Source organism: Dendronephthya gigantea, unplaced genomic scaffold (assembly GCF_004324835.1).
Source record: "Dendronephthya gigantea isolate DGI-Jeju-01 unplaced genomic scaffold, DenGig_1.0 000771F, whole genome shotgun sequence".
Taxonomy (NCBI): Eukaryota; Metazoa; Cnidaria; class Anthozoa; order Malacalcyonacea; family Nephtheidae; genus Dendronephthya; species Dendronephthya gigantea.
The window spans coordinates 7,501-18,656 of NW_021163781.1; the positions used below are offsets into that span (position 1 = coordinate 7,501).

The 11,156-nt window shown below is 36.0% G+C and overlaps 1 protein-coding gene across 1 annotated transcript; it reads right to left on the reverse strand.

Annotated features, from left to right (window-relative positions):
* Nucleotides 1-1,195: 1,195 nt before the first annotated feature.
* On the reverse strand, nt 1,196-4,197 carry LOC114544400. Its single transcript, XM_028563052.1, has 6 exons — nt 4,124-4,197; nt 3,774-3,958; nt 2,909-3,133; nt 2,450-2,750; nt 1,882-1,992; nt 1,196-1,465 (listed from the first exon to the last, which is right to left on the reverse strand). The coding sequence occupies exons 2-6, from the start codon at nt 3,921-3,923 to the stop codon at nt 1,269-1,271; spliced, it is 984 nt and encodes a 327-aa protein (XP_028418853.1). The 5' UTR covers nt 3,924-3,958; nt 4,124-4,197; the 3' UTR covers nt 1,196-1,268.
* Nucleotides 4,198-11,156: the final 6,959 nt, after the last annotated feature.

Below are 11,156 nucleotides of genomic sequence, written 5' to 3' on the forward strand. Positions count from 1 at the left end.
AATTGAAGTTAGCATTTTCTTAATACTATAAAACTTATTTGAAAGCCATACCTGGTATAGTTTTTACATCATATTAAATCAAACACCGGTACTTTTTTTGAGACACCCGGTATTAATATATTATACATATTATATACATTACTGCAAAGTGATATGTTAAATTTTCGTTGCAAGGTACAATCCTTTGGACCCATTTTCCTCCTTATCATTCGTAATCATGTAGCCACAAAACACAAAGAAAGATGGAAGTAAGTCGACGATACCAGTCTCTCCGAAACAATTGGGGAATGTGCTCACAGCAATATGCTGTCTATTATCGATGAAATTGACGATTGGTGCACAGAAAATGATATGGTCCTAAATCACTCCAAGTGCAAAGACCGAATTATCTGATTTGCTAAAGACACGCCGAATTTCCAGCGTTTGTTCATTAAGGTTCAACGTGCACCTCTTTATTTTTCGTGCTATATTAAATAATCTAAAGTCTCAAAGAAACTTTTCTCTAAATCCCTAAAGCTTAAAATAAGTATAATCTACGTAATAATAAATATCTTGATTTAATTTTGTAGAACTAGTCGGTTTCCTAATTTGTTTATGCTGTCCAGTATCGTAGTCCATGTCGTAGTCTCTATCATGTTAATTTTAATATATAATGTTGTGTAATAGTTTTGAATGTATATCAGGTTAGTAAGAAAATTCTGCATGTACAATTCAACATCCTACGTAGCTGCCATTCAGATTTGTTTTAATAAAACTCCAAACTCCATAATGTTTAATGCTTACAGCTTACTGTATAGGGTTTTTCATGTTTTTGGGACAGGACTTTCAAGTTACGACCGTTTTCTAAAATCTTTTGAACGAACATTTGAAGCGTCTACCGTTTACGCGAACTAACCAACGACAACGGTTAGTAAATAGTAACAAACTAACGAAGTTAATCGACAGCATTAACGTGTGTTTTCCCGTGGAAGATCACAAACACAAAATAGAAAATATTTTTAGAGAATGTAATATTGTTTGTAATATATAAAAAAGTAATATTGTAATTTAGGTTGCATATATGGATTTATGTTCTACGCTTTACTAAGATTTATCTTACTTTGCCTAGAACAATTAAGTTCCTTTTGTTCCTAAACTTAGTAAACTACACTGCAACAAATCCATGAGTGCAAGTTGTTTTAATAAAAATGCTAATGGTAAACAATACACTTCTTATTAACTTCATCTATCAAATTATAATGATTGACCGTTGTCCGTTGTGGTTCCCGTCACTGCACGAACGGTATTCCAAAAAGAGCTTCTAAAGCATCGACCAGCAATTTGAGCCGCTGAAAATCCAAAGAATGAAACGTCCAAAGCCCGCCGTTTTTGGTCAACATACAAGTGAGGAAATCAATGAAAGGATTGTTGCCATGGCGTTTACGGATTTCATCAACATGCCTACCAGGCATGATGTTTGTCAAATCTTAAAAAGTAAAGTAATCACATGAATATGCATGCAATACTCTATCAACCTAAAAATCGTCTTTTGTTTATGTTTTGATCTAATGAGGGTAACAGGGCGGTATTCAAAAGAAAAAATCTTTGACCAACTATTACAACACATAATAATGAACGCCACAAAGAAGACATAATTGAGGCCTCAAAGAAGGGTGTCTTTGTGGACGAAAGAGCAACATCTTGGGAGCTATACAGTGTGCGGTGCGGGGTGGCACCCGGCCCTCGACTATGTCGTTCCTTTTGACACTGCGGCTGTATTTCAATGAACTGAAATCCAACCTCTATTTAATTCGATAATTTTCAAGATACTAATAATTTTTCTCATTCAGATCAAAAGTTTATATTGGCCCAAAAGGTTGGTATTCGTAATCTGGGGCTTACCTTTGATAAAAAATTTTCGTACTGTAAACAATCCTAAGGATTTATATTCAAAATTAAACACTGTTTCTTCGGAATCTAACTGGAGAGTGCCTTTCACCCATTTTGAGAAACCTAGATGCAAAACAAATAAATTAACGATTTAAGATGTGTCGCATGTGCGAAGTCACGCTGTAAAAGTGACCAAACAAAAGGCTCCTTAAAAATGGTTTCAAAATGGGGCTTTAAAATAGCCGTACAATATTTGACCCCTATAATTAAGAATAGGATTCCCCAGCTCGATTGCCGATGCTTTCGCAGCTATATTTCTTCAGAAGCACGTTACCCAATAAAAATATTTTGCTTAATATTCTTGTATGTTTGCATGGCCGGTGACAGTCGTTAAGTAATTTAGCTTGTAGGTACACTACGTAAGTATTTAATACTGCAAAGCTTTCGGACCGTTAATTGCAGGTAATTAATTTCAGGTAATTGCACTGATGAAGGCCCGGCCGGTTCAACGGACCGAAAGCTTTGCAGTGTTAAATACTCACGTGTTGCACCAAGCTAAATTACTTAATATTTTGCTTACTTGAAAGCATCCAGATAACAATTCCTTGCTTTAGAAATTCCACCAATTTCTCTTCACGCCTTGTTCTTACAGCCTGGAAATTGTGGTGTAGAGATTTGGAAAGGTAGCTCATTGCTGCTGTTGTCATTATCATGGATCCACACGTTTCTCCACTAGCTCCATCTCGTACTTTTAGATGACTTCCAGGGGCGTAAAGGAAATCCATTCTCTCAACTAACGTTTTCCATATCTCTGGCTTGCTAAGAGAGAATGACTTAGTTTCGTCACAGCAAACGAATGTCAATACCCCGTCATAGGATACCTTTAAAAAGAGAAATTCTAATTCATCGGTCCCTTAGGTACACACTATTGAGTATTTAATAATTATTGCCAAAAGACAAGAAAATCGGTCGTTACAATGTAAATGTCAAGCAATTCTTCCTTGTTGATAAAATACCATGATAAACTGAATGTTAATACCTTAGAAGGCTGCCAATCTAAATGAGCTTCAGCAGCAGATCTGACTTCGTACTTAGTTGTCTCAATTCTTTCTTTCAAACGAAGCACAATATTCTTTTCAGCAGCTTCATCCTCCAAAACATCAATAACCTTTTCCTGATGTTGCAATTCCTCGTAATAATCATTGACGTCATGTTTACTCTTACCCATTTCGACGAAAGCAATTTTTTCGAGCAGTCGTCTTGTCTGAGAAGGAATTTATACAATGTAACATGTATCAGCATTTTCTGTTCGCCCAACCGTGCATAATTATTTACGACAAAGAAAAAACAAAAAACCAAAGCAGTGATCTGTTCATGTTTTGGGACAAAGGTAAAGCATTGGTTTATCAAAATTTCTTTTAGTGTTCAAAATTCATTCATCCTGAGTAAACAGTTTGAATTCTCATTAAACAACATACTTAATCATTATCGAAATAACGAAACCAATCGAAAAATATATTTAGGGCTTGGATTCTCGAAGTGTACAAAGAACCACTATGAAACTCAATTTTTAAAAAGAGAAACCAATCCGTCACCGGGTTGAACATCAAAAAAAGCCACCCAAAATGAGCATAATTGGAAAAATTTTTGTTTCCAAAATATTGAAAAATTGTATATTAATTAACAAAGCTTCCCATTTTAACAATTTTAGGATGGTTTGTTAAATATTTTACTTAAAATTTTTCTAGTTTCAAAATTAATTCAAAGCAAAAGTTCAACGGATGTTTCTCAAACACAGGATCCACTTTGCCAAACATAGAAACTAATTGAAAAACAAGAATAAAAATAACTATATAACTATTTTCCCCGTTGAGTAATATAGGAAAATTTATATTTTTCTTTACCACATATTTTTCCGTTGACTTTAAGGTTAACTCGGTGGTCTTTCGCATCAATTCTTTACCGTTTGTTAGGGCTTTAGGGTGCCATGCGAACGTATCCACCATGAACACCATTGCAACAGTTTCACCATTTCTTTTCAGCTCACTCGCCATTTCGTAAGCCAACAGACCGCCGAACGAGTAGCCAGCTGAAAATGCGTTTCAAAAATCGTGGGCATGAGCGAGCATCCAGCTACAATAACTGACGTAACTGATGTAACTAAAAGACCCCTCTTGAATGACACGATACGGTAAAATTTATTATTTTAATTTCTAGTTGGTAACAATATAGTTTTCATATAATTTGTTCTTACCAAGATAAAATGGACCTTCAGGCTGGATTTTTTTTATTAAATCTACATATCTACGAGCGAGTGTCAGCACCGTTCCATATTCACTCCTCTCAAATGACGTATCGTCCACTCCAATACCATATAATGCAACATGTGCCTGAAAAAAATAATAACTGATGAACGAATGCCATCACTCTATACCAGATGCAAGCATTAAATAATTTAATTTGTGAAATGATGGAGAATCACTTCATATGTACATATAATAATTGCGTATATCCCCTGAACTTGCATTTTAGATAGATAGGATAGATTTAGACACTGCCTTAATTCATGTAATACAGCGTAACTTACTGCGGTAAAGTGTTTTTAAACCACGTATAATTTTTTATTTACCTATAATTTTTTATTTCTATCAATCAGGGCATAAAAATGCCTCGAGATTTGCAGTTTTATATGGTTTTTCGTCAAACCCAGCGTAAGGTCGTAATTGATATTATTATTGATTGATAACTTTATGCATCTTAATTGATACAAGTTTGGTTCTACCTAGATTCTGATTGGGTAAGAGCCTACAGACAATTTTCACTGACTTGTCACTTACAACGACATTAAACAATTATTAGCTTCGCTTCGGCAGATAGCATTGGCCTTGGTCCAAATATTTCTTGTTATTATACATTATAGTAGTAAAAGCAATTTGACTGGCTAATAGTTGACAGATAAATCGCGCAATCACGCAAAATTCAGTTATCTGCTAGCAGATAACTGAGTTATCTGCTAGTGAGCCTGCGGTAGTTAACAAGCGGTTTCATTTGAATTCATTCGTTAATACTATGTTTATTATTCTTCAAATTTATAATAAAACAATTATTGAATTCGGTTTTTGTGATATGCAGAGTTATCAAGGTCTCGGTAAGCGATAACGCTTACCCCGACCTTGATAACTCTGCATATCACAAAAACCTCATCCAATAATTGTTCAATATCATGCTCAGCGTCATGCAATAACTGTTAATAGTTTGTTTTTTTATCCATATATAATTTATGAATCTGATATAATAAGAATCTGATTTTTTACCCTGCAACCGGACCAAGTTGCTTGAAATCGTTACCTGTTTTGGAAACCTTGCGCGAATGACGCTAGTCCAAGCGCCGACTTTTCGCTGGAGTGTGTCATAAATACTTTAACAAATACGTTATCTGGAGTATAAATTGGAATAACTTTCTCTGGATTTGAAGGAATATTTATGTTCTGCAGCTCAAGCCCATTGTTAATTCTTCCAATCTTAACTGTGTCATTGTAGTTAATTTCAGGTGAAATATTTTTTTATCTTCTTCATCGTTACTTGACAAACTTGGTTTCCTTTGCTTTACTTCTTCCGAGGATTCATTGTCCGCACTCGTCGATTCTACGTTTTCTATTTGTTCCAGAATATCATTAACGATTCTTAGACCATTCACATTTGGTTGGATAAAGTAATAAGCCTATATGTTGAGGAAAAACACCCGAATTAGCATTTCATCCATGCATAATTTTATTGGCGCTTAATTTAAATAAAACTTACATAGAGTGAAGGATGATATTATAAATATATTAGAGATAGCGTATTAATTTCATAAATGTGGTTAAATTATGCAAAATCGAGAGAAAATTGCTCGCTTTTGAGACAATTAGAACATTATCCCAACTTATATTTCGCTAAATGCTCGTGAAACGCTCTCGTTTAATAATTGTTAAGTGTCTACTCTTAATAGTGCGTGAATTTCTTTAAGAAATTAGTCGAAAAAGAAGGATAGGTGTTATGAGCTCGTATTGGAAGGAAAAAGATCGTGATTCTTACACACGAGTGCAATTTTCCGTCGTATAACTGATTAGTGCATCGTTTCATTAATAAGTAATAGCAAATTTGGTTTCTCCTACAATTATAGCTACACGAGTAAAAAAAAGCACTTTTGAGTATCTTATAACATTTTTGCTGGCTCATTGATCTCTTTTTTCATCAAGAGACTTACCTCAAATTTAGCCCCAATGTTGTTTTCAATTCGATGTTTCATATTTGTTGCAGCAATTGAATCGATTCCAAACTTGTACAGACCGATGTTTAAGTCCACTTCAGAGGCCTCACTACCTGACCACGAACTGAGCAAACGCCTAATGAAATCTTGAACTTTTTGAATTCTCAAATCCAACGGTAGTAGTGCTAGGCTCTCCAATGTCATTAAATTGTCCAAGACTACCAGCGTTTCTTCTCGTTTCCATTGGAACCTCAGAGAATTATGAGTTCTAAGATAAACGCCAATTCACAGGAGATATGCAAACTTGAGCTTCGTTAAAATTTTTAAGAATGATGCGTTCCATAAACTCAGTTGCTGAAAAAATATAGACCTGAAAAATCATTGCCAAGTGGGTGAATAATTATGTATACTTATAACCAATACAATGTTGCGACAATATTTTTGTACCAAAAAATTTGCCACCGATTCAATTCTTTCTTATTGAGTAATTTCATAATGTGCCTAGCTTAATGGATTATTTTCTTGATTTGAAGTAGCTAGGAGTTCTGCAGGAATGTGTTTCAAGTTGTTATTCTGAATATACCTTGCGTATAGTGAAGAGCAAAAAATCCGTAGGTTTCCAGGACTGATGTGATATCTGCATTTCTTTCCAGTACTCCAGCACCACTGATCGGTCCCCAGTTAATAGACAAAGCAGGCAGGCCAAGCTTGTTTCGACGATATTCACATAGTTGGTCTAAAAATGTGTTAGCTGCAGCGTAAGATGCTTGCCCAACATTACCAAGAACTCCAGATATTGAGGAAAACATAATGAAGAAATCTAGATCCATCGAAAGACTGAGTTGGTGAAGGATAACACTTCCTATTAGAAAAATAAAAGATAGCTATATTAAGATATTTTTTAATTAAAAATGGTAATAGTACATGGTTTTCACAATTATTATACGAATTATAATAATATTATTACGGTATAAATGGGAATAGCAATAGACCGAGAATTGCCATATCATGCAAGCGAAATCGAATCGCGCATCGGGAAATTAACCAAAGGTGTGCACCACAACTCTCGGGAGACAAAACTGTCACTTAGAAAAATACGGTCACATACACATTTCAAATACAAGTATATTTTGCGCCAAAACACACTTGCGACGACGAAAAATAATAAAAAAACAAAAAAAACAAGCGAATTTTCAACTCCGTCGTTCACGCCGGAGTAATTAACAAATGTATTACAAAGAGATTATTGTTCATTATTGATAATTAACAAAGGCATAGTTCATTATTTATGGGTAAAGGCTTTCTTTAAGCACGATTAGCAGAGATCGTGGTAATTAAAAATAAAATTGTCGATCTAGGGTACAATTCAATAGCGTGAAGGGCTATAATGAAAAGACTTACCTTTCACCTTTGTCCCTACAACATTTCTGCATGTCTTCAAATCGGCTTTCTTGAGAAACTGGTCGGCCAATACCATAGCGGTAAAAACGATTCCAGCTACATCAGGTAGACTTTCTAGTTCGCTTCTAATGGCATTCATTTCATCCCAAGATGTGACGTCTGCTTGACGTAGAAGGATACGAGATCCAGTTTTCTTCTCTAATTGTTGGACCTCCGCAATCTTTTCGTCACTTGGTGGTGACCGCGCTGTACACATGACTGTTTTTGCCCCATTTTCAACCATCCATCTTGCGATTTGGAATCCAAAACCTCGAACCCCCCAATGACAAGATAAGTTCGATCATTTTTTAAACCATTGATGTCAAGAGGTAGATTATAGAAATCAACCTGCCCAGGAACTGTCTCTGGCTTCACAGAAATTATGTTTAAACCAAAGTTCCCTTTTCGTTCAACTTCAGGTAGGCATCGGTTATTGGATTCATCGCCACGTTGCATAACATCGTATATGCTCGATGCTTTTTGAGCTATATCTAGAAGCTTGTTCCAAAGCCCTTTCGCTTTCAAGACTGAATAACACGAATCCAATAGCATGGAAAAATCTGCAGAACTCTTAGTTATGTCTTGTAAACTAGTCAAAATAAAGCGAACATCTTTCACGTAAACCCATGAGTTAAGCATCATAATTTCGGCCCCGTCGAGGGTACATGTAATAACACTTGCTCCTTGTTTAAGATGTTTCAGTATTTCACCTGTGACATAAGTACTGCTTCTGCTCAGAAGGCAAACAGCATCAAAATCCTTACAGCTATTATCCTTATGTTCAGCTTTCGCTACTTCGTTTTCACTTACAACCAATAACTCTCCAAATCGATCTTTACTTGACGGATTGTGAACAAGACACACAACATTTATACCTACAGACGCGGCAACGCAAGCAAAAATGTAGCATACTTCTTCACTTTGATGATAGACAAGAACTTTCTTATCACCTTCTATGCCACAAAGAAGATTTGTGAGAATGTAGTAAGACATTGCCATGGGAAATCCAATGGACACAGCTTGTTGAGTGGTGAAAATGGCTTTTATCTCCGTGAAGCAGGTTTCCTCTGCGGCAACGTAACTTCCAAGATTATCAATTTTACAGATGCCCAACACAAAGGGATCATTGTTTGCCTCCAGTCCATTGCACATTTTCCCAGCAATTGAAATAAGATCGTTCGGTTTCAGATCTTTCCAATGCTTATGAAGAATAGGACAGGCATAGTAGACTTCAATTTCTCCAATCCGTTCTTTTGACCCTTTCTGTAGAAACCACTGACCTGACCAACTCGCCATCTTTACAGGCTTTAGTGCTCCATCTTCCCCTAAAGGTGATTCCCTTTTCGTACATTTGGACTCGTCAGGATCAAACTTTTGAATACGATTGACATACCGTTCACCATTTCTATATACAATCTCTTCTTCTAGCAATGTTTTTTCAATGTCTTGTGCAATTGCATGGAAATCTTCATCGCTAGGATTGGCCGGCAAATCAATCACAGAGGCAGTGGGGACAGTGATTTCTTCTGAGAAGGTTCTTCTAAATCCAAATACAGATCCAGACCATGGAAAAGTATCATCAGAACTTCGTTCTAGTTGAGGAATTGAAATCACTCCTGAAGTGATGAACACAAGCTGAATCTGTTTGAGAAACTCTTCTCTCTTTAAAATTTCTTGAGAAATCAAAAGACAGCTCTCAAACGCAGAGCTATGAGCAGCATCAAAGTTGCGCGTATCGATATTGAATTTGCTTGCATCCACAGGCCAGAAATTGATCACCATTAGCTTTTGATTAGCTTCTATTTTCCCCAATACTTTATCTAGCGATCGGGAAAATGCATCACGAGATTCATCTGAGGTATCTTGTTTGTCAACAAAATGAACACTTCCGCTTTGCAGGACATGCTGTGCAAATCGTTTCAGCAAATTTACTTTGGTCTCTCAGAATCAGCCAAACGTAATGCTCACGAACTTTTGAAGAGCCAGACGCCAACTGCTGCCAACCAAATGTGAACACTGCGTTATCAAATTTCACTTCCTCTCGATCTGACAGTATTTCTTCTATAGTAAACTGGTCAATAATCATCAAAGCACGGCCACACTGATCCAAAAGGAAAATGTTAAACGCCTCTCCTTTTTCTGATTCTACGATCTTTGCGTGAGCATAAAACTGCTGCGTGCACGTCGTCTGTTTCAAAATGTTGATGCGTTTAATCTCCTTTGGCACAGCTTTAACGACAGATTTGATGTCCAACAGAATGGTTGTCTGTAAACATGCATCAATCACCGAAGGATGCAAGACATATTCTTCTGTATTAGCGATTTCTTCAGTCGGACATATGAGAGAAAGGGCTTCATTGCCACTGGACCACGCCCTGACTATCAAGTCAAACTGAGGACCGAATGCGAAACCCGCAGTTTCACGAGCTTTAAGAAAATCTGCCCTTGACCATTCTTCCATTGAAGATTTAAGAATTTCAATATCGTACGGATTTCCTTTCTGGGAGACTTCTAAAATGAAAAAGCTTTGAATAAGCGTTAAATGAAGATAAGCACTGCGCTTTCTACCTGGACACGACGCCTTGTAGCAATTATGGCGTCGTTTAGGTGCAACCCAGAAGTTATAATAATATAGCTGTCATTATTTAGTATTTTTAATGATATGGCTATCAGCCATATACGACGAGATCGAGCGAGTAGTTTTTTATATATACTACATAATATATAGCTACCATAAATACCATTTTATAAGCGAAATAGACATTGCATGAAAACATAACTATAGATGGGCAATTGATGAAACTATGCACACCATTTACAAAGCCTTAATTAAACCATATTTTGATTATTGTTCCCCTCTTTGGGACAACTGTGGGCTGTTACTAAAAAAAAGTGGGAAAGTGGATGCAAAAATCTCAAAACTAAATATAAGTCTAGCAAAGCAGTTCTCGTACATAATATTCTAAAAACGGTACTGCCCCATGCCTTCGCAAATCCTTTTCTGAGCGAAGTGTAAATGAAAATGGTTATAAACTGAGAAATTACAATACTGATTTCTTAATTCTGAGACCTAAGAAAGAGTTTCTCCAAATAAATTTTAAATATATAGGAGCTGTATTATGGAACTGTCTTTAGCATGAAGCTAAGTCTGCTCAATCAATTCGCTATTTCAAGAGGCTCATAAACTCAGTGAAGCAGGCCGATCTATATTTATTGTGTCAACACTTATTTGTATATATTATAGCTCATAATTCTATTTGTATATGTCATAGCTCATAGTGTAATTAAGTAGACGCCCCCGTGGAAATCAGTGGTAACTGACGGGACTAGTGTCTGTAAATAACATTTAATAATAATAAAATTGATTTCATTTCAGTCAATCTTTCGCTGAATGATTTCACTAAATGATTTTCACTAAATATATATTACATTAAAACATCCGGCTTCGCATCGCGATTTAAATATTATAAAATGCTCCCTCTCGTGTTTTAAATAGTTACCTATACATCACTATCACGCTTTGAGGTTATGATCACTATCACGCAAGATTAATATCACTGCATGCATACTGCATAAGTGTCTATACCATGGTTGC

Excerpts from the sequence above, each read along its gene's own strand:
- LOC114544400 (XM_028563052.1), bottom strand. The coding sequence starts at position 3,923 with ATGGCGAGTGAGCTGAAAAGAAATGGTGAAACTGTTGCAATGGTGTTC. Across the intron at positions 3,134-3,773 it reads AGTCAACGGAAAAATATGTG|ACAAGACGACTGCTCGAAAA; the intron begins GTAAAGAAAAAT and ends ATTCCTTCTCAG. Across the intron at positions 2,751-2,908 it reads TAGATTGGCAGCCTTCTAAG|GTATCCTATGACGGGGTATT; the intron begins GTATTAACATTC and ends CTCTTTTTAAAG.